The sequence below is a fragment of the Eubalaena glacialis genome, chromosome 7, assembly GCF_028564815.1.
Source record: "Eubalaena glacialis isolate mEubGla1 chromosome 7, mEubGla1.1.hap2.+ XY, whole genome shotgun sequence".
NCBI lineage: Eukaryota > Metazoa > Chordata > Mammalia > Artiodactyla > Balaenidae > Eubalaena > Eubalaena glacialis.
Window position 1 is genome coordinate 24,575,141 of NC_083722.1, and position 23,611 is coordinate 24,598,751.

At 38.2% G+C, this 23,611-nt stretch overlaps 2 protein-coding genes across 2 annotated transcripts; both read right to left on the minus strand.

Moving 5' to 3' along the window:
• Positions 1–3,598: 3,598 nt before the first annotated feature.
• LOC133094404 (sorting nexin-3-like) lies at positions 3,599–4,111 on the minus strand. The gene is made up of 2 exons (XM_061194959.1): positions 3,927–4,111; positions 3,599–3,835 (listed from the first exon to the last, which is right to left on the minus strand). The coding sequence occupies exons 1-2, from the start codon at positions 4,080–4,082 to the stop codon at positions 3,599–3,601; spliced, it is 393 nt and encodes a 130-aa protein (XP_061050942.1). The 5' UTR covers positions 4,083–4,111.
• An 11,892-nt stretch (positions 4,112–16,003) lies between these two features.
• On the minus strand, positions 16,004–23,401 carry LOC133095678 (butyrophilin-like protein 1). The gene is made up of 9 exons (XM_061197424.1): positions 23,320–23,401; positions 21,979–22,329; positions 20,378–20,659; positions 20,036–20,236; positions 19,441–19,461; positions 19,324–19,350; positions 19,113–19,139; positions 17,241–17,267; positions 16,004–16,527 (listed from the first exon to the last, which is right to left on the minus strand). The coding sequence occupies exons 1-9, from the start codon at positions 23,399–23,401 to the stop codon at positions 16,004–16,006; spliced, it is 1,542 nt and encodes a 513-aa protein (XP_061053407.1).
• Positions 23,402–23,611: the final 210 nt, after the last annotated feature.

The window sequence follows — 23,611 nt, forward strand, 5'->3', positions numbered from 1 at the left end:
ATATGGTCTTGTACATAAGAAAACATAGGGGAAATTTACCTGTACAATCCAACCATTCTACTGAAAAAATAACAGTGACAAAAAGGAGTTCATTAAATATTGCAAAACACTTAAATGTTTAAAGTTAACATCAAAGTAGTCCAATACCACATTCTTGCATACAAAATTTTTAGAGCATTATATAAATCTTATGTTAGGATAATTTGAATAATACCCCACTGGTGGCCAGAAATAACATTTCCCACTCTCTATCTGTCCATGAGTTGTCCTTGATTGTTTATTTTTCCAAACAGAGAAGGTTAATTACTTACCCACAGTCTCATTATACATCAGTTTTTTTCAGGATTTACTATGAATCAGAATATTAGCCACTATAGGTTGGATCTCTACTCCTAAAATGCCCAATTACTGCACATTAAAATGTATTTACCATGAATATTAAAAGCATCTTGGAATTCCACAGCAACACGTTCCTTAAAAGAAGCTTTTATTTCATTATTACGAAGAGTGGCCAGTATAAGAGTATTGGTTTTCAATCCTATAAGGTAATTTTCCATTACTTTAGAATGCAAATAGCACACTTATTAATTGCTAATTTCTGCTTATATTTTTGAAATAAGTAATGTTCTAATGACATATAGAAAAGGATGTGTGGCAGTCAGGTTGATCAGACTTGAGAGAGTAAAAGATCCAAGTCTTATGTCTTGTACCCTGAGGTCTGCTCTATCTTTGTGACTCAAATACTTTTCTTAGAAGCACTAGACCTAGTCTCTCTCTCTCTCTCTCCTACACATACACACACACACACACACACACACACAGACAAGCACAAACAATAACAGCAATATCTAAAAATAAAACTCACCCTCATGATTTTCATTTGTCATAGGTAATCTTCTGTAGTGATCTATTGGATAAGTAACCATCTTTGGCAGGAAATTGTTTCACGACTGTCACTTGTGGCCCACAGAAAATTCTCAACTTGGTTCTGAGTTGTGTTGGCAGGATTTTGAAATGTCTTTATGTGTCCCCTCTACAAACACAGGGGGAAGAGATTATACCACCCAAGGCAATATCCTTGGGTCAGAAAGAATTTTCAGTCATGCAAATCAGGTTTCTGGCTCCTGAGCTCTGAAGGTAGGTGCAGTATGGAATTAATCAGAAGCAGGAGGAGACTCTGGACTCTGGACCTTATAGGATTATAAAGCAATACTTTAGCTGCAGTTGTTCATTTGCTCATTTGAATAAATGCACAAATAATTGCTTATACACAGAAAATCAATTGATAAATGGGAGATTAGATTTCTTTTTTTTATATTTCTCTTCATGCAAATCAACCTGAGCTAGAGTATCTATTGCTGAAAGAGGAAGAAATTTTATGTTCACTTGATAATTTATACAGACCAATAAAACTAAGCCAGGATTGTTACAGAATAGGTTCCTCTTCTTTTTTTCTCAAAACTTCATCCACTGATACCAGTCTCCTTGCCTCAAGCGTTTTCTTCAGTTGCCCAAATTCAGTCCTAGACGCAATGCTCCTCAGATTCTGTGACCTTCTGAACCCTTTCTGCTATGTTGGACCTAGACTCTGCCATGGGTTCTCCTTGCATCTCTAATCCTTACGTCGGTCCACTGGGCTCTTCAGTGGAGTCCCTGGGACTCCATCTCTGACCTCATCTCACACCCATTTGATCACCTGCTCTAACCAGACCAGTCTCCTTGCTGCTCCATGAATACTCCAAGCTGCTTTTGTTTTCTGCTTACTCTTTCCTCCGCCTGGAATACTCTTCCTCCAGATATTCCCACGACTCTCTCAGGTCTTTATTCTCCTTTCCAGTGAGACTCTCCCTGGACAAACAGTCTAATGTTGCCACCCTCATGCAACCCTTATCTACCTTTGCTACTTTATCTTCTCCTCAGTATTTATCACCATTTAATGCACTCCGTATTTAACTTATTTAATGTTTATTATCTCCCTTCACAAGAATGTAAACTCCTTAAAGGTGGGAATTTGTATCTACTTTCTTCCCTGCTCTATACCTATAGAACATGAATTAATCCAGTTTTTAAATTAATTATTTAATTTACAATATTACTATTTTTCTCAGTTTACTGCTCTAGTGAGAACCTCCAATAAACTGTACAATAGACGATCTGGTATTTTACATCCTTACTCTGTTTGTTTTCACATCTGGCTAACTCCATTGCCTTTTGAGACTTCTACTTGCATCAGGTAAGGACTTGAAGCTCCAGAATTCAAGTCCTTACTTTTCTTTCAGGTCAATCACAATCCTGTTTGGGGGACAGATTAGTATAAAGGGCACCAAAACACATAGTGATGTCACATAGTAATATCTCACAAAATATTTGTATTTTTAATAGAATTATATGTTTATCGTATCAGGTATAATCGTTTATTAGTATTGATATTTTCCCTAGTGTTCTTGTCACTACAGGCATACCTCAGAGATACTGTGGGTTCAATTCCAGACACCTCAATAAAGTGAATATTGCAATAAAGCTAGTCATACTAAATTTTTGGTTTCCCACTGCATTAAAAGTTGCACTATACTGTAGCCTATTAAGTATGAAATAGGATTATATCTCAAAAAGTACATACCTTAATTTTAAAATATTTTATTGCTAAAATATGCTAACCATCATCTGAGCCTTCAGCAAATCTTAGTCTTTTTTCAATAGTAACATCAAAGATCACTGATCACAGATCACCATAACAAATATAGTTAAGTTTGAAATATTGCAAGAATTATCAAAATGTGTCACAGAGACACTAAATAAGCAAATGCTGTTGGGAAAACGGCGCTGATAGACTTACTGTATGCAGGATTGCCACAAACCTTTAATTTGTAGAAAAAAGCATTGTCTGAGAAACACAATAAAGCAAAGCACAATAAAACCAGATATGCCAGTATTTTAACCTCAGTGAATTTTATTTTTGTGTATCAGAAATACATTTTTATTTTTATTTGAAAACAACCTAAATTTTTAGACAAATGATTTTAGTATATAAATTTGATTTTGTTTTTATATAGAATATAAAGATTTTCCTCACTGATCTTCCATGTGAAGGGGATTACAAGCCTGAAGGGAGATACGTTCTGCACACAAGTGTGTATCTTACGTGTAGGGTACTGGAAACCAATGTGTAGTGCTTCCACACATAAATTAGGTCGTGACACCACCTATTAAAAAGGGGATAAGAGAAAAATTCTATTAATCAGACTCAAGAAGCAAACATGACACAAAAACTGCAGGTAAGACCAAATGAGTAATTTTAGTTAGAACACCGCAGGTTATACTGGAGTAACAGGTTTGTGAAGCTACAGTGTGTACCACATTAAAACAGCAAGAAAGGGCTATTTATATAGAAAGGCTGGAATGAGGGATTTTTTTCACTAAAGCAAATTAACTTCTTGTCAACTGCCAAAACAAAACAAAACTGAGCATTATGAGTTTAGTATACTGAAGGCATATTACACCAGTTTTTATGCAGCATACTAAAGTTAGAACTTCTTCACTGGTGCATATGAATCATTAATAGTCAAGGGAAGTTTTTTTTGCCCCTTCTTGCCAAATTTCAGGCATGTCTTATTTTTGATGGAGCATTACTTGTATCTATAGTTTCATCCTGTAAAAACATATGAAGACAACGTTCATTCTGTGCCAAAGGATGACCAGCGACCTTGTTCATAAACTGCTCCAGCCCTTGCTTCCTTTCTTCAATAAAACTGTTAACAAATATTCCATCATCTCTTCTAAAAGAAAGTTGACGCAAAAATGCTTTCCCAGGGACTGGGGGAACTACAACCTTGATCTCTCTTTCTAATTCACTTCGCAGCTACTCAGTCACTGTATCTTCTAACGGCAGATTCCTTCAGCTTGAAAATAGGCAGATTTGTCTTGACCCTGATTTCGTAGGTGGTGAACCGACCCCGGCCTACCCGCACTGTCTGCGGGTTGCTCACATCGATCTCGAGGAAGTTGCTGCGAGGCCCGCAGGCGTCGTTCAGGTTCTGCGGCTTGGTGATCAGCCGCCGGGTACCCGCCACGGTCTCCGCCATTTCACGGCTGTAGCCGACGCCGCCGCGGGCTCCCTCCTCCCCTTCCGCGTTCTGCCAACCCCGCCGCGGGGACGCCGAGCTCGCGCGCAACTTCAGTGAATTTTACAGTGCATTTTTTAATACAGTCATTTGAAAATAATCGTTTTCAGTAAAGACTTTCTAATTAATGAAGGATGAATAAAAAATGATTCATCTACTGTTGCTATTCTGTTTCTCTCTTTTCTGTTTTCCTGTGATCCATGCTTGCTTCCCTCTGTTTTCAAGGAAGTTAAAAATGAGCAGTTGTGATCATATTTAATGATCTTTTTTTAAAATTAATTAATTTATTTTTATGGCTGTGTTGGGTCTTCGTTTCTGTGCGAGGGCTTTCTCTAGTTGCGGCAAGCGGGGGCCACTCTTCATCGCGGTGCGCGGGCCTCTCACTATCGCGGCCTCTCTTGTTGCGGAGCACGGGCTCCAGACGCGCAGGCTCAGTAACTGTGGCTCACGGGCCCAGCCGCTCCGCGGCATTTGGGATCTTCCCAGACCAGGGCTCGAACCCGTGTGCCCTGCATTGGCAGGCAGATTCTCAACCACTGCGCCACGAGGGAAGCCCTTTAATAATCTTTTTTACACTTTCACAGTGTCATGTTGAGTGGACTGTGTCTAATTAGAAGTTACAACCTCTCTTCTCTCTCTCTTTCACTGTATTTCTCTTGCTTTTTCCTGCTCTCTTCCTGGAATCCATGAATGCTACTTCATATTTACAAAATAAAACATATCAAGGTCATATAATGGATTTCTGGGGGAGAGGAGATTTTTCTTTAGAAATGTTCTTTTCTTTATATAATTCTGTTGGATATAAATAGTTGGCTGGTTGGATAAGAGGGTCCTTGAACAATGCATTTTCTTCCACCTCACCCTGTCTTGAGGGCTCAGCAGGAGCTGATAGACAAGGGGTAGGAGGCATGGAGATGGCAGCCTAGGCCTGTGCTTCTTAATCCTGGGTGCACAGTATAATCACTTGAGACTAATTTTTTTTAAAGTTTTATTGGAGTATAGTTGATTTACAATGTTTTTTAGTTTCTGCTGTACAGCAAAGTGAATCAGTTATACATATACATATATCCACTCTTTTTTAGATTCTTTTCCCATACAGGTCATTATAGAGTATTGAGTAGAGTTCCCTGTGCTATACATTAGGTCCTTATTAGTTATTTTATATACAGTAGTGTGTATATGTCAATCCCAATCTCCCAATGAAATTATTTTTAAATTACTGATTCATAGCCCTGTTCTTTTCCTCCCTTCCCCCTCCCCTCTCCCAAGAAATTTCTATCTGATTAGTCTATGATGGTACTTTTTACAAACACTTAGGGTAATTTTGGACAGGACAATCCTGTGCTCTGTTTCACAAATTTTACATGTAAATGAATACTGCAAAGAATGGAAAGTGTTTTAAGTCTTTTGACAACACTGGAAAAAGAAAGGGAATTTCTCCTCTGTTCCCTGAAGGTCTTACATAATCTGTTGATGGGGAGGAAAAATTTGACCAGAAAGAATGTCATCAGTGCTAATTTCCAAGAATGTTCACCCAGAGACTAAAGCATAACTTATCTAGGCTACCTGCCTCAATCTTTCTTAGCTTGAAGTGACTTACTGGAGAATAACCCTCTTCAAAAATTCTTACCTTTCTAGCTTTATGAAAGGAGGTTGTGTATTCTCCTTATTTTCCCAACTTTATAGAAAGATGAGAGGTAATCCTAAGAGAGGCAGTCCCTATTGTTTCCACTGTTGTTCTCCTTTTTTTTAAATTGAAGTACAGTTAATTTACAATATTATATTAGTTTCAGGTGTACAATATAGTGATTCAATATTTGTATAGATTATACTCCATTTAAAGTTATTACAAAACAATGGCTATCATAGCAATCAGAGAAGAAAAAGAAATAAAAGGAATCCAAATTGGAAAAGAAGAGGCAAAACTGTCACTGTTTGCAGATGACATGATATTATACATAGAGAATCCTAAAGATGCTACCAGAAAACTATTAGAGCTAATCAATGAATTTGGTAAAGTAGCAGGATACAAAATTAATGCACATAAATCTCTTGCATTCCTATACACTAATGATGAAAAATCTAAAAGAGAAATTAAGGAAACACTCCCATTTACCATTGCAACAAAAAGAATAAAATACCTAGGAATAAACCTACCTAAGGAGACAAAAGACTTGTATGCAGAAAACTATAAGACACTGATGAAAGAAAATAAGATGATACAAACAGATGGAGAGATATACTATGTTCTTGGATTGGAAGAATCAACACTGTGAAAATGACTATACTAGCCAAAGCAATGTACAGATTCAGTGCAATCCCTATCAAACTACCAATAGCATTTTTCACAGAACAGAACAAAAAATTTCACAATTTGTATGGAAACACAAAAGACCCCAAATAGCCAAAGCAATCTTGAGAAAGAAAAAAGGAGCTGGAAGAATTAGGCTCCCTGACTTCAGACTATACTACAAAGCTACAGTAATCAAGACAGTATGGTACTGGCACAAAAACAGAAACGTAGCTCAATGGAACAAGATAGAAAGCCCAGAGATAAACCCACGCACCTATGGTCACCTTATCTTTGATAAAGGAGGCAAGAATATATAGTGGAGAAAAGACAACCTCTTCAATAAGTGGTGCTGGGAAAACTGGACAGCTACATGTAAAAGAATGAAATTAGAACACTCCCTAACACCATACACAAAAATAAACTCAAAATGAATTAAAGACCTAAATGTAAGACCAGGCACTATAAAATTCTTAGAGGAAAACATAGGCAGAACACTCTATGACATAAATCACAGCAAGATCCTTTATGACCCACCTCCTAGAAAAATGGAAATAAAAACAAAAATAAACAAATGGGACCTAATGAAACTTCAAAGCTTTGGCACAGCAAAGGAAACCATAAACAAGATGAAAAGACAACCCTCAGAATGGGAGAAAATATTTGCAAATGAAGCAACTGACAAAGGATTAATCTCCAAGATTTACAAGCAGCTCAATAACAAAAAAACAAACAACCCAATCCAAAAATGGGCAGAAGACCTAAATAGACATTTCTCCAAAGAAGATATACAGATTGCCAACAAACACATGAAAGAATGCTCAACATCATTAATCATTAGAGAAATGCAAATCAAAACTACAATGAGATATCATCTCACACTGGTCAGAATGGCCATCATCAAAAAATCTACAAACAATAAATGCTGGAGAGGGTGTGGAGAAAAGGGAACACTCTTGCACTGTTGGTGGGAATGTAAATTGATACAGTCACTATGGAGAATGGTATGGAGGTTCCTTAAAAAACTAAAAATAGAACTACCATAAGACCCAGCAATCCCACTACTGGGCATATACCCTGAGAAAACATTAATTCAAAAAGAGTCATGTACCACAATGTTCATTGCAGCTCTATTTACAATAGCCAGGACATGGAAGCAACCTAAGTGTCCATCGACAGATGAATGGATAAAGAAAGTGTGGCACATATATACAATGGAATATTACTCAGCCATAAAAAGAAACGAAATTGAGTTATTTGTAGTGAGGTGGATAGACCTAGAGTCTGTCATACAGAGTGAAGTAAGTCAGAAAGAGAAAAACAAATACCGTATGCTAACACATATATATGGAATCTAAGAAAAAAAAAAAAGGTCATGAAGAACCTAGGGGTAAGATGGGAATAAAGACACAGACCTACTAGAGAATGGACTTGAGGATATGGGGAGGGGGAAGGGTAAGCTGTGACAAAGTGAGAGAGTGGCATGGACATATATATACTACCAAACGTAAAATAGATAGCTAGTGGGAAGCAGCCGCATAGCACAGGGAGATCAGCTCGGTGGTTTGTGACCACCTAGAGGGGTGGGATAGGGAGGGTGGGAGGGAGGGAGACACAAGAGGGAAGAGATATGGGAACATATGTATATGTATAACTGATTCACTTTGTTATAAAGTAGAAACTAACACACGATTGTAAAGCAATTATACTCCAATAAAGATGTTAAAAAAATAAAAATAAAAAAATACTGAAAAATTCACAATTATGTAGAAATTAAACAACACACTCTTAAACACCAATGAGTCAAAGAAGAAATAACAAAAGAAAATTTTGCAAATATCTTGAGACCAATGAAAACAAAAATGCAACACATCCAACGTCTGAGATACAGTGAAAGCAGGGAAATTTATGGCTGTAAACTATTAAAAGAAGAAGTAACATATCAAATCACAATTAAACTTTACAATTTAAGGGGCTTAAAAAAAAAGAACAGATTTATCCCACAGCTAGCAGAAGAAAGAAAATAATAAAGATGAGAGTGAAGACAAACAAAATAGTAGAAAAACAATAGTGAAAAGCAATGAAACAAAAAGTTGGTTCTTTAAAAAAAAAGCTATTCACCATTTGATCTAAGATGGCCATTTTAACATTTTCAGTACTTATTCTGATTGCTGAATGTTAAGGACTTCCAATATTTGAAAACAGCTTTTACCTTCTCCACAATTTTCTCCATTCAAAGCTAAATGTCATTAGTCCCTTTAAATTTTCATCTTATCCCAAGTGTTCAGACCCTTCACAATTCTGTATATTATACCTTTGACATACTCCTTATTAAATTTTTTTCAAATTCAATTTCCCAGCACTAAGCAAAGAACTCTAGCTAAAAATATGACCGTAGAAAAGTACATTGACATCTCTTGCTTGGAGATTACTTCTGCACTGAGAAGCTCAGAATATGTTCATCTCTGTTCTCAACTCAAGGGTAAATTATTTTAAGAGGGGGGTGGTATTCCCTTTAGATCACAAGATGATTCTGACTTACCGTTTTCATGTGGCTTCTAATACATGAAATAACATGTGATTGCTATCAGGATTTATATACATATGGCCAGACTGATATTGCATAAATTATTCCAAGATGGATATCTAAAAAATCCACTCCAGATGTGTTTATGGTGGACTCACTGATCAAACAATGTTACTTCTTAGTTCCTTCCTTTCAAGGACACTCTAGATACACAGCCGAGCTTGGGCCTCCCCCAGAGTTCAGGCAACCCCCATCTCTCTCCAGAAAGGAGACATTGAATTGATACTGGGGAGAGCTTGGGTAAATTGATTTATGAATTTGTGTGGCTATGAAGGATCCTCTTGCCTTGGTGGGCAATGAGTGTGTTACTTCATGTGGACCAGAGTAAGTGAAGATAACATGTCTACTCTCAGAGGAAGCTTCAAGCAGTTCACAGTGATAATCATATCCATAGAGGCAGAAAAAGTGTATAAATCTTATGTGAAGGTAACTTGAATGCCACCCCATTAATGGCAAGAAATAACTTTTCTTATTTGGGTAAACCTTTCCTCATTCACCAGTTGTACATGAACAGACATTGGTAACCTGTAAACTTTGTCAAATCGTTGTTTATCTTTCAAGACAGAAAAGGTTAATCATTTGTTCAAAGTCTCATTTTATATACTTTTTCACTACTTAATATGAATTGGAACTATAATCACTAGAGACTGGATTTCTACTCCACCCTTAGAACCTCCAAATAGTGCACATTAAAATGTTTTGATCATGCATATTAATATCCACTTATAATTCCATATCAATATATTATTTTAAAGGTTTGATTTCGTTATTTTGCAAGGTGCCCAGTATGAGAGTATTGGTTTTCAATTTTACAAGGTGATTTTTCCCTACTTTTGGAATATAAAAATGGATGGATTAAAGTGAGATTACTCAAGGAGTTTGAATTGTGAGTTTGGAGTAGAGAGAAGATTCAGAATATGCAGGAAGCATATTACCAGAAGCATCACAGATATGAAGAGGAGAAATATAGGAAGAGTGATAGTATCCACAAATTAAAGTGTACTGAAAGAAGTGAGGTAGAAGAAAGAGGTGGAAGAAAAATCAGTATATAATGAGAGATAGATTGGTGAGGTAAGAACTATTTAAAGATGGCTAATTAGGGAATGAGAAGACAGGTTGACCAGACCTCAAAGTAACAGCGCCAACCCCTAGGCCTTGTACCCTGCGGTCTGCTCTATCTTTGTGGCCCAAATACTTTTACAGAGACTCTAGATGCATAGATTCATACATACATATACATATAAAAACAAGCAATAACAGTAACAAAAAAATCAAACTTAACTTCTCAACTCTCAGAGTTTGTAAACAGTTTTCTAAACAAACTCATTGTCTGAGTCAGAAGGGCGTTTGTTTCAAGTCTGTCACTCTTGGTCCACAGGAAATTCCCGGCTTTATTCTGATCTGGGTTGCCAGAGTTTGAAATGTCTTTGTGCTTCCTATACCAGTACAGAAGAGAGGGACTGTACCACCCAGGGCAGTATCCTTGGGGCAGAGAGCTTCAGTGACGTGAACCACGTTTCTTGCTCCTGAGCTCTGTAGCCAGGTAGAGTATGGAGTATCTCAGAAGCAGGGAAGGAGACTCTGGACTTTTGTCCTTGTAGGGTGATAAAACAATATTTTAGTTGCAGGTATCCATTTGCTCACTTGAATGCACACACAAATTATCACATATACACACAAAGTTCAGTTGATAAGTGGCTTTTTTTTTTTCCCTTCATGCAGATAAAGCCCAAAGAGACTGTCTAGTGCTGGAAAAGGAAGAAATTTTATGTTCACTTGACAATCTATGAGAACCAATAAAACTTAAGCCAGGGTTGTTACAGAGTAGGCAGTGATTCTGGGTTCCTTTCCTTTTCCCCCAAACTTTATCTGTTGATTCCAGTCCTTGCTCCAGGATTATACTTCTGCAGTCCAAATTTAGGACTAACATCTATCCTTCTCAAATTCTGCCTGTCAATGTAAACCTAGACTCTGCTTTGTATATTTCTAATCCTTACATGGGTCCACATTAATTTTATGGTGGAAAAATGTGCCATGTGTGGCTGTACCACATTTTGTGTATGCATTGATAGACATTTGGGTTCTTTCCACTTTTTTGGCCATTGAGAAAAATGCTGCCATGAACATTTTTGTACACATTTTTTGTGAATGTATACTTTAATTTCTCTTGGGTATATAACTTGGAGTGGAATTACAGAGTGATGGTAGTTCTATGTATAACTTTTTGAGAAACTTCCAAACTGTTTTCCACAGTGATTGTGCCATTTTACATGCAACAGGCAGTGTATAAAAATTTTTTTAAAATTCTATTGGGGTATAGTTGACTTATAATGTTGTGTTAGTTTCAGGTGTACAGTGAAGTGAATCTGTTATATGTATACATATATCCACTCTTTTTTAGATTCTTTTCCTATATAAACCATTACAGAGTACTGAGTAGAGTTCCCTGTGCTATACAGTAGGTCCTTATTAGTTATCTATTTTATATATAAAAGTGTGTATATGTCAATCCCAATCTCCCAATTTATCCCTCCTCTCCTTACCCCCTGGTAACCGTAAGTTTATTTTCTATATCTGTAACTCTATTTCTGTTTTGTAGATAAGTTCATTTTTACCCTTTTTTTAGATTCCACATATAAGCGATATCATATGATATTTGTCTTTGTCTGACTTAACTTCACTCAGTATGACAATCTCTAGGTCCATCCATGTTGCTGCAAATGGTATTATTTCATTTCTTTTTTATGGCTGAGTAATATTCCATTGTATATATGTACCATATCTTCTTTATCCATTCCTCTGTTGATGGACATTTAGGTTGCTTCCATGTCCTGGCTATTGTAAATAGTGCTGCAATTAACATTGGGGTGCATGTATCTTTTCAAATTATGGCTTTTTCCAGATACATGCCCAGGAGGATCATACGGTAGCTCTATTTCAGTTTTTTAAGGAACCTCCATGCTGTTCTCCATAGTGGCTGTACCAGTTTACATTCCCACCAACAGTGCAGAGGGCTCCCTTTTCCTCACACCCTCTCCAGAATTTGTTTGTAGAATTTTTGATGATGGCCATTCTGACCAATGTGAGGTGATACATCATTGTAGTTTTGATTTGCATAGCTGTATGAGATTTCTAATTTCTCCACATCCTTTCCAATACTTGTTATTTTCATTTTTTGGGGGGGGGGTGTAGGGAAGGCATAGGATAGACATTCTAGAGGGTATGTGTGATATTACATTGTGGTTTACATTTCCCAAATGACTAATTGTGTTGTACATTTTTTCACATGCTTATTGATCATTTGCACATCTTCTTCAGATGAATGTCTATTCAAATCATTTGTTCATTTAAAAAATTGAATTGCTTTTCTTTTTATTGTTTAGCATTAAGAATCTTTATATATTCTTCATACTAAACTCTGATAAATAATTTGTAAATATTTTTTCCCTTTCTATGAATTACCTCTTCACTTTTTTGATAGTGTCTTTTTCAAAAATTTATTTATTTTATTTATTTTTGTCTGTGCTGGGTCTTCATTGCTGCACACAGGCTTTCTCTAGCTGCAGCCAGCGGGGGCTACTCTTCGTTGTGGTGTGCAGGCTTCTCATTGTGGTGGCTTATCTTGTTGCAGAGCACGGGATCTAGGCGCACGGGCTTCAGTAGTTGTAGCACGTGGGCTCAGTAGTTGTGGCGCACGGGCTTAATTGCGCCTCAGCATGTGGGATCTTCTTGGACCAGGGCTTGAACCCGTGTCCCCGGTGTTGGCAGGTGGATTCTTAACCACTGTGCCACCAGGGAAACCCCTGATAGTGTCTTTTCAGACACAAAGCTTTTAATAAAGTCAAATTTACTTATTTTTCCTCTGTTTGGTTGTGCTCTTGGTATAATATCTAAGAGGCCAGTGTCTAAGTCAAGATTTATACATATGCTTACATTTAGATTTTTAATCCATTTTGAGTTGATGTTCTATATATGATGTGAGATAGAGGGCAACTTCATTCTTTTGCCTGTGGATGTTTATTGTTTCTTCACCATTTATTGAAAAGGGTATTCTTTTCCTATCAAATGGATGAAGTGGTTTTTTTGATGCTTGTCAAAAATCAATTGACCATAAAAATGTGAGCTTATCCTGGATTCTCAATAAATTCCATTGACTTATATGTTTATCCTTATGCCAGAACCACACTGTATTGATCACTGCAGCTTTGTAGTAAGTTTTGAAATTGAGAGATGTGAGTTTTCCAACTTTATTCTTCATCAAACCATCTTGAGATGGTTTTGGCTTTTCTGGGTCCCTTGAATTTTCATCTGAACTTTATAATCAGATTGTCTATTTCTTCAAAAAATGTGTTTGGCATTTTGACAAAGATTGCATTGAATCTGTAGGTCACTTTGGATAGTATTATCATCTTAAAAATATTAAGTTTTCCAATCCATGTACACAGAATATCTTTCCGTTTATCTATGTCTTTGTTAATTTCTTCCAACAATATTTTGTAATTTTCAATTTGTAATCTTGCACTTCCTTGATTATATTTATTCCTAAGTATTTTATTATTTTGATGCTGCTATAAATAAAACTTTTTCTTAATTTTATCTTTGGATTGTTCATTGCTAGTGCGTAGAAATGCAACTGAATTTTGTGTGTTGATCTTAAACTTTGCAGCTTTGTTGAATTTCTTTATTACCTCTAATAGTGTGTGTGAGTGGGGATGTGTGTGTGTGTACTGTATGTATTTTCTGTATAAGAGGCTTTTGAGTCTATAAATGATGTAGACTTCAGGAAGTTTTTTCATGTGCCAGGAGCTGCTCTGTAGTCCTTCCAGGTGCGTAAGGTACAGGTAACATCTGTCACTGTAAAAGGATACTTCTGAATATATTCAGCTTAACAAGATGCATGTTCAACTTCAACTTAAGGAATTTAAAGAATTCTTATATTTAATAAATACATTATCTAGGCTCTGCAGTTTTTATGAGGTCTCAATTGATGACCATAGATATTTTCCATATATTTTAAAATGTAACAATGTTTCAACGTGTGGTTGTGAGATTGTAAAACTTTAATTCTTGTTCACCTTAATGGGATGGCTTCCTAGCCTCTAGAACTGTGAGAAATAAATTTACACTGTTTACAAGCCACTGAGTCTATGGTGTTTTTTGTTATAGCAGTCTGAACAGACTAAGAGTGATTTCTTTTTTTTTTTTTTTTTTTGCTGTGTGGCTTGTGGGATCTTATTCCCCCAACCAGGAGTCGAACCTGGGCACCCTGCAGTGAGAGCATGGAGTCCTAACCAGTGGACCACCAGGGAATTCCCCTAAGAGTGATATTTGGATCTTGAGTTTATAATGATCAAATTTAGAATATATTTTAGACTCTCATTTTCTCAAATCTTTTTTCTGTCCACACACCTCTCTCTTCAAGGTCTCTAATTACTTTTGTTTTAGGCCCTTTAAAGTTTTCCATCAAATCACTGATACTCTTCATTTTTTAAATTATTTTTTCTGTACATTTCATTTTAGATAGTTTGAATTTCTGTCTTCAAGTTCACTAACCATTTATTTCTGCAATGACTAATCTACCGTTAATCATATCCAGTGAAATTTTCATCTCACACATTGTACTTTTCATGTCTAGAAGTTCAATTTGGGTCTTTCTTTTAAATGTATATCTCTAGCGAATTGTTTGAACATATTTTAAACTATTTGGAATACCGTTATAACGTCTGTTTTAACATCCATGTCTATAAATTTGAATACCTGTACCAGTTCCATGTCAATTTTAACTTATTGATTTTCTGTTCATTATATGTTGTATTTTCTTGCTTCTTTCCTTGCCTGGTAATTTTTGATTGAATGTCAGTGTGAATTTTTTATCCTGTTGAGCTTTGCTCTGGAATGAATTTAAGATACTTGTAAACGATTTGGTCCATTTGAATCTTGCTTTTAAATTTGTTCATCAATATTGGATCAATATTTAGTCTAGTGCTAATTATTCCCTGTTACTAGGGAAAGACTTTTGTGGGTACTCTATACAGTGTCCACTGCATTTACAAGGTTTTCTAGTCTGGGTGGTAGGATCACACTCTCTTCTCACCCTTGTTTAAGTATTAGTTACTGTTTCCTCTAATCATTTCATTTTAACCTAATAGATAGTTTTGATTGGAGGGAGAAGAAGGGCCTTTCCTTACCTTTGTTGGTGGACATACTTAGAATTCCCCAGAATACAAAGTAGTCATTCTCCTTATTAACATCTTAAGCAAAGCAATAACATTTCTCTCTCATCATTCAATAGGATAAATACTTCAATGTGCTCTCAGTTGATTCTAGTTTTCCCAGACCTCCATCATGTTCACATCATCACATTTGTTAGAATTGGATTGTTATTGATATTTATTTTTTTCTTTCTCAAATTATCCTTGCATTTAAGATATAGTTTAGCTTGTTATCAAATTGCAGTTTAACTTTTCTCCTTCAACATTTGACAATAGAACTCTTTTGTCATTTTTATTCAGTGTTGCTGTTGAGAAATGTGAGGAAGTGTATCTAATTTTTATTCCTTGAGCAGTGCTACTAAAGTATGATCCTCAGACCAGTGCATATTTATAAAACGTTTCTTACTAGTTCTTTATGAAACAAATACAGAAATATAGTATTACAAAACTTTAGAGCAAATTGACAGAAAATATTAGTTATATTTTATCTAATAATGAAATTACCACTTGTATGTCTGTTTTTAACTCACTTCATTATTTCCAGTAATTTATTCAGAAAAGTATGTCTGTGATATATAATATATAATGCAAGAAACATTTACAACAATAACCAAAAGAAAAAAAAAGATTCTTCTCTGCAGATTGTTTGAGAAACACTGCTTGATGTGGTTAGAAACTTTGGTCATGCAGATTCATGGAGCCTTAAGCCAAGAGGCCTCATAATCAGTGGTCCTAGGGTTTACAGAGAATGGGCTACTATCTTCATGGTTTATAGGTTCTTCTTCTAAGTCACTTAATATTGTACAGATGGGGAGAGCTCCATGGATTTAAGTTTGAAGTAAGGATAGAGTGACCCAGAGAATTTGGCCTGAGTGAAAGAGAAGATGTGGGTTCCATCAGTCATGTTATAGAAAGAAATGTCCCTATCCTCATAATCCAAGAAAATCACAATCTTTCGTGGACACTTTTCTATCAGGAGAGGCTCTTCCAGGAAAATGTTTTGGGGAGAACAGGTGAGAGCCCTGTATTCACGTCCCTTCTTCTCTAAGACGCTGAACTTCCTCTTTGGTAGATGGCTGAGTAACCCACTTCTCTCCGTGGGCTTCTCATAAATGCCTAGAGTCCATTCATCAGTGTCCTCAACGTCCACCTCCCAGTAATGTCTCCCTGAAGTGAATTCTTTCTGACCAAGTTTGATAAGGTTGCAGTCTCCTTGCTTATTACATAATAATACCCGTGTTTCCTCTCTGACATCCTCTTCTCTCTCTGGGTCAGAATTGTTCTGATGAAAGCTTTCGTGATTTAGAGTCACAAGAGCTGGAAGAAAAAAAAAGGAAAGGAAAAGGCCAACATTGTATATTTCAGAAAACTGTTTCCCCTGTAACTGTTTTGTTACAGGGGAAACCTTAACAAAACAGAGCAAATGGGTAAGGAGTAGGGATAGAATGCATCTCCTCTGAACATGTGTGTTGGGGGAGGTGGTGCTGGGAGGCGGCTGATGTGCTCCCATCTTGAGTTCTAGGCTACTTATCTTATCCTATCTATGCAGTTATATAGGTCAGTGTCTTGGCAGAATGCCAGAGTGATCAGGAGACTTAAAGTGTTTTTTGGAGAATGGTGTTCTTTCCATGTTCTCTGCAAATCAGACCTATGTTCCTCAATTAGTAACAGGCTCCAAGTGAGCTGACCTCTCTACAAAGAACAGCTGAATTGCTATTTTGAGCACTTCTTACTTAGTTTGGGGTCTCCTCAGCTGAGGGGCTATCTTAATTTCTGTTTTAGAACCAAGTGGACCCCATAGACGAGGAAGCTGTGCCAATATTTGAAAGTGGAATCACGACCAGAGTAGCTAAGCCTAGCAGCAATTTTCAGTTCAGGCTAATATTTAATGATTTTCATGTTCTTCCCTCTCTTTACCAGAACAATAGTGCCTCTGTCTTTTCAGCGAGGAGATGATGTTAGGAAAGAAAAGCGGGGTCTCAGAGGGCAGGTTGGAAGGGAGCCCAAAAGATAAATAAAGAACAACTTACCAGGTTGGAACTGTTCCTTCCTCCAGTCTGAAAAAGAGCAATACAAGTTGAAACTGGGACGGAAGCATACCCAGGGAATGAAAAGGAGGTAAGATGCTTCCTTCCCTGACTCATCACCTTCTCCTGTCAACATTCTCTTCCTCCTCTAAACCCCTCAAACTCTGGTAGTATCCAGAAACTACAGGACAAATAGTATGCTTTCTGAGCTCTGTCTCAGACTAGAAACTATCACATATTTCAGCCCGAAGCTGGGGCGTATTCTCCAGTCTAAGCCAGGTTTGGAGACCCCTGGAGCAGGGTCTAATGCTCTACATGCCCCTCTACTACGCTCTCAAGACCTTTATGGACCTCCTCACTGACGATGAGAGCTATAAAGTGTATTTTTAAATTAAATTAAATTTTATTTTATTCTATTCCATTTTATTTATAGTTTTTCTAGCCTGTGATCTCCTCAGAGTAGAGTTTAAGCTTATGACTAAGGCATTTAAATGGGCCCTTATTACTTTGACCCAGATTGTAATCAGATTACTTATATTTTTCTCCAGAGACAGATTCCTCATGAGAAATAGAATTGCATCTGCTTCTGCCTGTGGCCACTTCTCTTATGACAGGACTTGTGATTTTATTTAAAGATTGGGTATTCTCATAAAGTCTTGGGACAATAGGCAGATAAGGACATATCCATAATTCTTGATGGGAGCAGCACTGTGGTCTCTCACTAAACTGCCCTCCTGTCAGAAGTGTAGCACTCAGATGCATAGACTCTATGAATATATGAGTCAAGGAGGACATCTGAGATCACGTATTCCAGTCTTTTTGTCTTAGAGATAAGGACACTGAGCTCAAAAAAGAGAAAAGAACCTGATTTCTCAGCTGTAATCGGTAGAGTTGGAACTAAAAGTCAAAAGTCATTCTTAGTACTTTGCTCACTCCTTTAGAAACACGGGAACATTTTTCAGTATCTCATGAAAGAAAACTCAACAGAGGCTGCTTAATAAACCTTAATCCTTGGGAGGACCTCCTCTTATCAAAGCACTTATCAGGCTGTGTGTAGTTGCCTGGTTCCTGGCTTACTTCTCCCAATGGACTTTAAGTTTCACAGGGTCAGACTATAATAGTTTGTACCACCAACATCTAGCACAATGTCTGGCATATAAAAATTGCACAGATATATATTCAAGAAATGACCTGGTGTGCTTTTGAGGTCCAACTCTATATTACACACACACACACACACACACACACAAGTTATAAACTCACAGAATACATGGACAAATTTTAGAAAGTATAAATATAGCCAATTCCCCCACCGCCAGATAAACATATTTTTGCAAATGATATTCAAATATTTTTAAAAGTTGTTTTTCAACTTTTTCACACATAAACCTTCTCCCTATATATTGAATTTTACTTTTTTTATTTCAAATAGGTAAAATAAGTGAAATCATAGTTAATATATTTTTCCAAATATAAAATATAATACATTTTCTGCTCTTTTAAACTTTATTTGTAGAATAGAAATGCTGATATAATATATTCTTTATTGTTCCCAAATCACTCTTTATTCATCAAAATCACTCTGTGTTCTGTCCCTTCCTTCTTCATAGTGGATGAGCTAACAATTCTTGCTGAGTCCTACCCTAGCCTTGTGGTGGAACTGACCAGGCAGCAGTTACTTCTCCTTCATCATTAGTTCTGGAAGACAACTGATTATTTGAGCCTCCAAATACAAAATACTACAGACTGATACCAAATAAATTTTCACAACGTTCAAGTGTGTGTGTGTGTGTGTGTGTGTGTGTTTATGACTCTGCTTATTATGCTCAGAATACCAGAGGCACTTGGCAAGACTAGGTCCATGGAGTTACGTACCAGGATATAGCAAGGCCTTCTTCCAATCTAAAACAGAACAAATAGAGGTAAGACAAGATGAGACATTAATCTGGGGCCTTGAATTTTTCTTCCTTCCCCTTATTTCTCTTCCACTAATCATCATTCAATCCTTTAGTCTTTTCCTCTAAGGATAGGGAGCTGAGAACTTGTTGGTCATCAGGACATCAATTGACATGACAGAGTCTCTTACCTTCATTGTATAACGCCTTTCGCCTTTCTGAAAGAAACAACATTCAATGAGAGACCCAGAACAGGTGTGAAAAGGGGAACAACTTCTACACAGGGCATGAGAAGAAGCAAGACTCACCAAGCTCTGCCTTGAGGTTCACTGGAAGAGGAGGAGATATAAAATCCATCAAATTGGGTTTTAGCTGCTCCTAAGTTCGGTGAGTAGCTAAGTGAATTCAATTTGACCTTCTCTTAAGGGTCCCATAGTTAAGTAGGTGAGGAAGATTAGCAAACATATTAGTCAAATGTAAAAGGACAGGTGCTAAGAAAAGTTACATGGGAAGTATCATGGGGTCACACAGGAAGGAGAGCCCATGCTTCATAAGAGTTTAAGATTTCTTAGGTGTTTCTAAAGCCTATTCTTGAAGGACAAAAAGGAAGAGAAGATAAGGGAAGACATTTCCACAAAGAGAAACAGGTTGAGGCACAGTGGTGTGAAAAGGCATGGTGTGGGTTGAGCCGCAATTTGGAGGCTTCGTGACCACTGCCCACAGACCTCCTAACTTCCCAAATGATTTTCTCCTTTCCATAGGACTCCCAGCTCTGTGGAATTCTTGGTACCCTGCGTTTCCCTTGGGGTTCTTCAGCAATCTTTTATTTCCCCATCCACCCTACACAACCTGTATCTGCAGCTTTTCCATGAACCTCTGATTTGACCTGCTGCCCTGATTTACTTTTGACTCTAAGTGCCGCTTCCTTTTCTCTCTTCATCTTCTCTGTTTCGTGAGATTCTTCCTGCCCTTTCTTTACTTCTCTCTCTTTGGCTTTATGTTCTCTCCAGCCAGTGTAGCTGATCCCGATGAGGAGAAGCACCAGCAAAGGAAGTGTCCCAGCCAGGGCTGTCTTCCACGGAGACGTCCTGGGGAAGAAGGGCTCTGACACAGGCATGTGGAGACACAGTGAGAGACTGACCTGGAGGAAGCCCTGCCCTCTCTCCAAGTCTCCCTTCAGCCTTCCTTCACTCCTCCTTGCCCTTAACGCACCCAACTCTGCCTTGGAGTTTGTGCCTTACTGACCTGGGAGGAAGATGGCTGACACTTTCTCCTGGCCAGAGAAGGGGTTCTGGATGGAGCAGGTCACATTGTCCAGAGAGCTGTCCGTGACCACAAGCGATGCCTCCACATGGAACAGCCCATCTCCATCTTGGGTCTGAGACTCAGAGAGGGATGGTAGCTTCACTCCCACCATGTCGCTCCACTGCACCCTGGGTTTTGGGAACCAGCCACTTGAGGAGCACAGAACTCGGATCCCGCGATCCTCAGGCCCCATCATGTACACGTGAGGGGCAGAGCCCAAGCCTGATGAGAGAAGACATGTGCCTGAGGGCTGTGGTCCTTGGGGTTCAGGAGTCCCTGAGGCTGAAGGTCTAACTGCCTTTCACTAGGCTGGTGAGCAAACTGAAGCTCAGAATTCAAAACTGCTCACAGCCAAAGTTAGGCTTACCTGTGATTCAGTTTTTGTTTTTTTTTTTCACACACACTGTATTTTATTTTTACAAGAGATAAATAGACTGACACCAAGCATTGTACATGGATGACCACAACAAAAGCAACAATGATTGCAATTACCAAACATGAAACACACTCATACTATGTCATAATATTGACATTCAGTCCAGTAATCCTCCACTGTAACAGCTCCTTTACTTTGCAGTGAAAATTGATTTGTATATTCTTTGCCTCTGAGTCCTTGTGGGATTTTTTCTTTTTTTAAATTCAAACAGAAAGTCACAAAAATTATACTCATCCTCATCAGTTCACTCAGTCCCGTGTAATTAATTTTTTTTTTTCATCTTGATCTTTTGTTAGCACTTTTATGAGCTCATCAGTTTTTCATTAGAGTTCTGAAAATGCTTATTCATTCAGTTCAGCAGTACAGTCAGGTACCAGAAACCTGTACTTGTCAGAGTCTTTTCCATGAATTTCCTGAAGATGAAACCCTTTTATAGGAACATATTTACAAAAGCATCAGAGTACACCCAGAACTGTCTGTAAATGACAAAAGACTTAAAAATGACCACGGTTAAAGATTTGATGAAAGTTCATAATAATGCAGTTGACAAGAAAATTAGTTATTTCTGAGATATACATTTTAAAGTAATAACTAGGATTATGACTTATAACATTATACCAGAACATATAAGATTTTTAGAAATTTCATGTAATGTCTGAAACTGTGATTCAGTTTTTAAATCAACTTAATGCTTTTGCACTTTACTTGGACTGAGAGAGCTTTGGGGTCATTCCAAGAAGAAAAAAGAACAGGGACAATGAAAGTTAGAAAAAAGCAGTTTAATTCTACAAGTTGTCTCTCTCTCCTGATTGGGTCAAAAATATTTGAAGGCCTCAGTACCTATCTGAATTAATACTAGTTGATTAATTTTTGTGATCTTTTGGATACCAAAATATCTTCAGAAGGATTGCCTCCTTTACTGTTTAAAAGCAGAGTATGTAGTCTTAGCCTCACTGTACAGTTTAGGAAATTGACATTCTGCAAGGCAAAATATTATATCAACATATGGAAGATCACGAGAAATGCCAAGTTAGGAATCCATATGTTCTCACCCTTCCCTTTGCTCTACACCATGACACATACATTGTGTGCTAAGTTAACTTACCTATCACACGCAGCTCCACAATGGCTTCTTGGGAGATGTGACCATCCTTAAAATGACACCGATATTGGCCATCATCAGAGGCACGGATGTGTTGGATCAGCAGGGCCACAGCGCCTTTGCCAATGGAGTCGCCCACCAACTCTGTCCTGCCCCGGTACTCCAGCATTTGCTCCCCTCCTTGTTCCTGTCCATTCTGGTACACAAGCACCGTGGAGGAGAGCTGGGCTCGGTACCACCGGATCTGCATGTGGGCTGCACTCTGCTCAGGAGACAGCTGGCAGGGCAGACTGGCATCTGCCCCTAGCAGGACCATGATGGGCTGAGCTGGTCCCTTCACGGAAAACCCAGACACTGCATGAACATTAGAGACAAATTGGGGGAATGAATGGGGGTGGGGGGCAGGATGAGACGGTAGGCCCACCTGCATTCTTTATGTAGGGACCCAAACGTATTTCTCTCTTATTTGTGTTATTTTTTGACCTCAAATTAAAGAGACAGTAGCAGAAAATGTCATTATTGTGACTTCATAGCTGGTTCTCTTCAAACCTGGAGTCTGAAAACTTCATCTTGAGGGGGCCCTTTTATTTTATGAAGAAAGGACTTATGTCCCAGAAAGAATAAATGAGTTGTCCAAGGTCATAACCAGATAGAGCTCAGGGATCCTGAGTCCAAATTCTTTGTACTCAGACTTGGGTTTTCTTGGCAGTGAAAACATTACAAAGTATGTTTTAACAAACAGTTAGGGCTTCCCTGGTGGCGCAGTGGTTGAGAATCTGCCTGCCAATGCAGGGGACACGGGTTCGAGCCCTGGTCTGGGAAGATCCCAAATGCCGCGGAGCAACTAGGCCCGTGAGCCACAACTACTGAGCCTGCACGTCTGGAGCTGGTGCTCCGCAACAAGAGAGGCCGCGACAGTGAGAGGCCCGCGCACCGCGATGAACAGTGGCCCCCACTCGCCGCAACTAGAGAAAGCCCTCGCACAGAAACGAAGACCCAACACAGCCGAAAGTAAATAAATAAATAAATTAATTAAATTAAAAACAAACAGTTACATCAAATTTAAACAGGCTAAAATCAGTCATACGCAATAAAGACTTAGATAAATATTATAGCTATGAGTTTTATGAGGTCTGCTCAAAGGAGTAAGGTGTGTTGATGTGAAGGAGATCACTCCCACCCTTCGCCCGACCCTTCAAGCCTTCTGTTAGCAGCAGGCACAGCCACAGTTTCCCCAGAAATAACTGCTTTGAGAAGATGCAGAGTTGGGACTGATGGACCATTATATGAGACGAGCCACTGAAAACACACCTGCAGATAAAAAGCATGAGGGAGGACACTGACCTGGGGAGCACCACGTGGACCCCTGGAGAAGGAGAAGAGTGGGGAGAAAGCCAGCAGGAAGGAAGCTGGGAAAACCTGCCATCTTCTTCGGAGCAGAAATTGCAGCAGGTGGAAGCACAAGATGTTCACTCGGACAATGAGGTGATCTGTCGGAGAAGGTGCTGAGAAGCTAGCCGAGTGAAAGTGCTTAGAAAACAAAAATCCCATGTTCAAAGACGTACTTTTACACACAGGTTTTTGGCTATTTTCCCTCACAGACCTTGAGACAAACACCACCAACGCCCACCCCTTC

Excerpts from the sequence above, each read along its gene's own strand:
- LOC133094404 (XM_061194959.1), bottom strand. The coding sequence starts at position 4,082 with ATGGCGGAGACCGTGGCGGGTACCCGGCGGCTGATCACCAAGCCGCAG. Across the intron at positions 3,836-3,926 it reads TCACCACCTACGAAATCAGG|ATCAAGGTTGTAGTTCCCCC; the intron begins GTCAAGACAAAT and ends TTAGAAAGAGAG.
- LOC133095678 (XM_061197424.1), bottom strand. The coding sequence starts at position 23,401 with ATGGCAGGTTTTCCCAGCTTCCTTCCTGCTGGCTTTCTCCCCACTCTT. Across the intron at positions 22,330-23,319 it reads GTCCACGTGGTGCTCCCCAG|TGTCTGGGTTTTCCGTGAAG; the intron begins GTCAGTGTCCTC and ends ATGTTCATGCAG. Across the intron at positions 17,268-19,112 it reads GAAGGCCTTGCTATATCCTG|ACTGGAGGAAGGAACAGTTC; the intron begins GTACGTAACTCC and ends GCTCTTTTTCAG.